This window comes from Zootoca vivipara, chromosome 1 (assembly GCF_963506605.1).
Source record: "Zootoca vivipara chromosome 1, rZooViv1.1, whole genome shotgun sequence".
NCBI classification, from domain to species: domain Eukaryota; kingdom Metazoa; phylum Chordata; class Lepidosauria; order Squamata; family Lacertidae; genus Zootoca; species Zootoca vivipara.
In genome coordinates this window covers 131,890,123-131,896,122 of record NC_083276.1, presented here as the reverse complement: position 1 = coordinate 131,896,122, position 6,000 = coordinate 131,890,123, and the positions used below count along the sequence as shown (strand labels likewise).

The following is a 6,000-nucleotide window of genomic DNA, read 5'->3' as shown; positions in this document are numbered from 1 at the left end:
GGACAGGGCTTCCGAGTAACTGGCCTTCAGAAGAACAGCATATTTCCTCTGAACCAGGAGGTTCCATTCTATGGTTAATAACCATTGCTAAATTTCTTCTGTTAGACCTGAGAAGCCACTAAATTTAGCAAACGCCAGACAGCAGCCATTATGGCTTGAAATGAATGACAGAAATGGAAAGGAAATGGAAACATTGCTGTTGCGCTTCATCCCCCCCCCCCCCAAGTCTCCAAGCAAGTGAGATTCCGGGGGTCCAAGGGCTGACTCTGCGTTCATGTTTCCTTCCTGCAGAATGAAACAGTTTGATCTAGCGCGGTGCAAATTAAAACCCGGATTGTGAGCAGCACCCGAGAGAGAGATCTGCGTGGGCATGGAGACTACCGCGTTCGTTAACCTCTCCGGGCGGCGGGCCTGCTCGTTTCCCCCGGGAGGTGGCAGCCACGAGAGCGCGCGCGGCCGCTGCGAGAAGGTGCAGGTTGCTCATGCGCCTCGTAGAGCGCAAGGGGATTTTGGTGAGCATGAAGCGGGCATTGCTGCGCGCTCGGCCGCGGAGGAGCTGAGCGAGGCTCTTGCGGGCGCTTGGCAAGTGTCTCCGCTCCGCCGCTTCCGAGGCAGGCTCAGCCCGGCGACGGAGGAGCTCTTCCATGGGGCTGAGCGACTGGCTGGAGGCTTGGTGCTGCTGTTGCTGCCTTCGAGGACGATGCCCGGGCGACGCGGCGCTTCCAGAGAAGGAGCCCCTGGTGAGGTGAGGTAAGGGGGGGGGGGAGGTCCTTCGCATGGGGGGGGAGAGAGAGAGAGAGAGAGAGAGAGGAGGAGGAGGAAGGGGGCGACTGGTTGCGCCGCCGCCGCCGAGCCGCCATCCTCCAAGCATTTCCTTCACGCCAGCCTATGGAGTCTCCTTCTTTGGAGGTCTTTAAGCAGAGGCATGACAGGCATATGTCAAGAATGCTTTGATGGTGTTTCCTGCTCGGCAGGGGGTTGGACTGGATGGCCCTTGTGGTCTCTTCCAACTCTATGATTCTATGGCCAGCCGAGGGTGCCGGCCCGGGTGGCACATTGGCCAAGTGGCCCCTGCCTGTCCGGCGAAGGACGGCAGCGAGGGATGAGGCGAGTAGTAGGGGGCTCTTGGCTCCCCTGCGGGACCCAGCGCAGTTGACCCGCGCCTCTCAGTCTCCTAAATCGCTGCACGGTGGAGGTGGGTCCATCTGGTCAGCATCCTCTTTCCAGGAGCCCCTGTCAGATATAGCCGAGAAGAAGCCAGCAAACATGGCTTGAAGGCAACAGTCCTCCCGGGAATGTGGCGTGGGGGGTATACTGCCTCTGAATGTGGAGGTTCTGTTGAGTTGCCACGCATGTTTCCAGATGCAGGAGGTCTATTCGTTGTAGTTTGTGCGTACAAGTTTTTGTACCATCCACATGACGTTTTCAAAATGCCAGCCTGTACTTTTTTTACTTCCGGATTTCCTTTTAGTGTGCCAAATCCATTAAGTGCATTTCTTTAAGTGCACACTTCTGTCATCACATGGCTACGTTTGTCATCTTGTTTCCAGTTCCCCAAGCAATATTAGCACCGACTGGCACATGCTGAGGTCATGTTCAAATTTTAACAACTGGAAGAATTCAATAACATTTGAATTGTTCAGCTGGATGGGCATTGCTTGCTTGAGTCTTCTATTTGAATCTTTGCCATCTTTCTGGGGTGTTCTGCTAACTGCTTATGATGCACATGGGCGTAGCCAGGATTTTTGTTGGGAGGGGTGTAAGCCTTTTGTTAGGGGGGGGCAGAACCTCAGTTAGCTATGTATTTTTATTAATTGGTGGAGCAGCTGCCCCCCTTGGCTACACCCATGATGCATGCTGATGATCTGTTGGGTGTCTGCTGGAGAGACTATCCTTGCTTATAACGCCTATTCAGCTAGCCTTAGAAACACCTTTGCGCGTGAAGCGAAACTGAAATGATTTTTAAAGTGATGCATGAAAGTGCAATTAAGGGCTGGAAAATGGAGCTCCCTTTGGAATCTGCCCTGGTTTGCTCTAGTTTGTGGAATGAATGACTGGCACACTACTGCCACCAAGCCGCTATGTTCCAGGGCCTAGTTTCACTGAGGTGGTAAACCTGTGTTTGGGTGATAGGGCATACATGAGTAAATGCTTCCCAACAATAATAATCTTGGCTAGTTCGGAGTGGGGTGAGGGCTAACATGTTTTTATACGGTGAACCAAATTGTATTTTGTTCTTGCTATTCCATTTATCAGATTAGTTGTGAGTACATGGTACAATTTGCCTGGCTAACTTGGCTGGACGTTACAGACAACTTGATCCCCACAGCCATGCCCATTACAAACAGCTCAAACTGCTAGCAGTTTGAATTGAAAGCACGTCAAAAAGTGCAATAGGTAAATAAATAGGTACCGCTCTTGAGGGAAGGTAAACGGTGTTTCCGTGCGCTGCTCTGGTTTGCCATAAGTGGCTTAGTCATGCTGGCCACATGACCTGGAAGCTGTACGCCGGCTACCTCGGCCAGTAAAATGAGATGAGCGTCGCAACCCCAGAGTCGTCTGCGACTGGACCTAACGGTCAGGGGTCCCTTTATCTTTACCTTTAACTGTGTATGGAGTAGTTCAGCAGCCAAGCTCCAGTAAATAAGAATTTTGTACTTTTATGATAAAAGTACAGAATTTGGTATACACAAAGGGTACCCTATGTGTAAGGGAGGCATTTCTAATCTCAAATTGAAACTAGTGGCCATTTTTTTTGTAACTCTGCCGTCAACTGCTGTGCTAGCCTAGAAGTAGGTTTCCAGATTTGGGATATAGCTTCCTCACTTGGGCTGAACTCCTAAAGGCACTGACCAGGAATTTAGGGTCTTGATTCATTGGGGCTTCAGACATGCACAGGAGTACACAGTGTTGGTGCTGAGGACTCAGAAACTCTATGTGTGACTACTACAGAACATAACTTGAGGCACTGCTTGTATGAACAAAGCTGATGTTGTCAAGAAAGCATACCACAGTGAGAAATGAACAGAATAGAATCATATTGTGCATATATGTTCAGGGTGTGATTCCCCCCCCCCGAAAGCTTAGAACTGCAGTGTACAACCTTTCTGAACCTAGATAATGTTTATTGTGCTATTAGCTTGATTCTTGATTTTATTTAGACTTCCAAGTAAGTAAGGCTAGAATTGTAGATTTTGTGGGAATTATTTGTAGCAAACACTTTTTAATAGTGAGGTTCTTGTCCTCTCCAGTTCTTAACTGGAATCCTGTATTTTGTTTTATGTTTTAACTTGATTGCTTTTGTTTTGTTTTGGAAGAGTGTGCATTTTTGTCTTGAGGCCTATATAAAACAGTGTTGAGACCTAAAGTAGTAATTGCCCATGGCTCCATTTGGGCAACATGTCAAATCATGAACAGTGCTGACTTTATTTCAGAACCCAAGGCAGGACTCGATCAAACTACAGTAACTTTAGAGCATTTGATCTTCTTTCTCTTTCTATCAAAACTCAAAACTTTCTAAAACCCACTCCCTTGTTCATGGCCTACCGGTAGCAGCCTGAGGAGATAGTGTGACGGTCACAACTTGTGGACAGTGCATCAAACCGTAGTTAAGGTTCCTTAATTGTAGCATAATAGAGTATGAGATGTTTGTTGCTAGGATTGTCATTCATAGTAATTTTAATCCAAGCTTTGGTATGGTATTTATAATACTTATAGCCTACCTTTCCTCCACAAGTGGAACTCAAGAGCATAGGCTCTCCAAACATTCTCCCCTCTCTCCACTAACTAGACACAGTTTTGTTTACTTCCAGCAAAGTAACTACGTTATGTGTTTCCCAACCTGGGACTTGTAGCAGCTTGTGATCAGGAGTGTTTGAAAACAGCTAGGCATGTTTTGTGACTGGCACAGGTCCAATTGTGAGCATGTGGAGATTTCTGGGTGCTAGCTTGGCGACTGACGTCTCCATCTGGCTGGCCTCTCCAGCTTTCTTAAGCAGAAGAGCTTATTTACTACATTTATATCCCACCTTTTTATTCAGGGAGTACATGGTTCACCCCCTTCCACAGTTAATCCCTACAACAACCCGGCAAGGTAGGCTAAGAGGCTATGACTGGCCCAAGGTCATTCGGTGAGATTCCTGACTGAGTGGGGATTTGAACCCTGATCTGCCAGGGCCTAGTCTGACACTCAAACCACACTGGCTCCCTAGAGTCCTTCTGCTAAGGGGCAGCTCTATAAATTAAGTAGGCAAATAGGCTGCATATGGGGAAAGCAAAATGTCAACTTAGAGAAGGATCTGAACTGTTTCCCTTGAAACCTGAATTTCTTTTATTCTGGATTGTTTTATTTGATGTTTTAATGTGTTGTAAACCGCTTTGAGATTTTTTTCTTTAAAATATAAAGTGGCATAGAAATGAAAGTAATAATAATAAAATCTCATGTCAAAAAAGGCGTCTAGATATTCCGTTGTGCCCATAACCTGGGTTTAAGGTGCAGTTTGGCAATTATCACCAGACAGAATGATGGATGTGCCACAGTTCTTCTCTAACCAAGGAAGTTTACAGCAAAGAGGCAGAACTTGACTACCCATTCTCCTGCTTGCTGTACAGGATGAAACATGAGCTTATGCTGGGCATGCTGCTATTTGTGCCCATAGACAGCGGCTACTGTCTTTTCACAGTACTGTATGGGGTTGTGAATGAATGCACTTTGTGAGGCTCAAAGGATATTTGTGCTTCTGGCCAATAATATTCCTGGTTGGTTTGCCAGGGTGGGTAGGTATGTTGCTGCTTTTTTTCAGGCAGGAGTTATTGGTACTTTCATAGTGTTTTTGGAAGAAGGTGCTGACAAAATGGAAGGTAACTCGACACTGTGTTGTGGGTTATTTTTTTCACATTATGAAATTGTGCAGCTTTCACAAGTGTGAGTAATACATATTTCTATGATGTCATGCCCCACACCCAAGTGCTATTTGTTCATTCATGTAATTCTGCCACTGATTTCTAATGTTCATAGCTTGCCACTTCTTAAACAATAGGCCTCAAATGCCAACTCATCTGAATAATTCTTCATAGTTTGTGGATTAAACACATATGATTAATGGTGTCCTTTTAGTAAGTGAGCATATGTATGTGCAGTACAAGCAGTGGTCATGTGTGTGTGTGTGTGTGTGTGTGTGTGTGTGTGTGTGTGTGTTGGGGGGGGGGGTTCCCATTCCTATGCACATTGGCGGAGTTCGTATAAGCGCCCACTCCCCGTTCTGGGTCCTAAAGGATCTGCCAATTGCAGGTCAATTGGACACACCTAAAATGGTCACTGCTTCTTTTGAAGTGTTGCCATATGTGTACAACACAGTAACATTTATATTCCACTCTCTTTTTGTTTGCATAAGATTGACCAGCCATCTTTGACATATATGTAGCAGGCTGCAAACTGTTGGCTACGGGCCAAGTAAGAAAAACCATACAAACCACCTGCGATGCCTGTTAGCTATGTGCAGTTATTACACCTGGGATTTATTTTTATTTTTTAAAATAATTTTTATTCATTTTCAATTAATAACATTCCAATTGGTAGCAAATCAAATCAAACCAAATCTTGCCACACCATAATACAAACAATAAAGCCAATTATACATTCCAAATTAAAAATTTGCAGAGGGCTTCCCATGTTCTGGCTGTTAGGAGAGAGTTCTTTCACTTGTTCCTGCTTTCTTCTCTCTTCCACCTGGGATTTATGTTCTCTCTCTCTCTCTCTCTCTCTCTCTCTCTCTCTCTCTCTCTCTCTCTCTCTCTCTCTCTCTCTCCCACTCAAAAATAGAAGTACTTCATGTGCAGGGAATTTGTTTGAAAATGATCATAAGATTTAATGGTCTTGAGGTTCCTCTGTTCATCTTGTTTGTAACTGATGCCTTGCCAAAGAATCTAAAGGTAAAGGTAAAGGGACCCCTGACCAGTTAGGACCAGTCGTGACCGACTCTGGGGTTGCGGCGCTCATCT

General features: G+C 45.9%; 1 protein-coding gene across 2 annotated transcripts in view; it reads left to right on the top strand.

Annotated features, from left to right (window-relative positions):
* Nucleotides 1-447: 447 nt before the first annotated feature.
* Nucleotides 448-6,000, top strand: part of MREG (melanoregulin) — a 56,573-nt gene continuing 51,020 nt past the window's right edge. The window contains exon 1 of one of the 2 annotated variants that reach the window (XM_060282346.1): nt 448-750. In XM_060282346.1, the coding sequence (XP_060138329.1) occupies nt 701-750 (50 nt within the window). In that variant the 5' untranslated portion in view covers nt 448-700. The remainder of the gene's footprint in view (nt 751-6,000) is intronic. The other variant, XM_060282345.1, reaches the window with a different exon arrangement.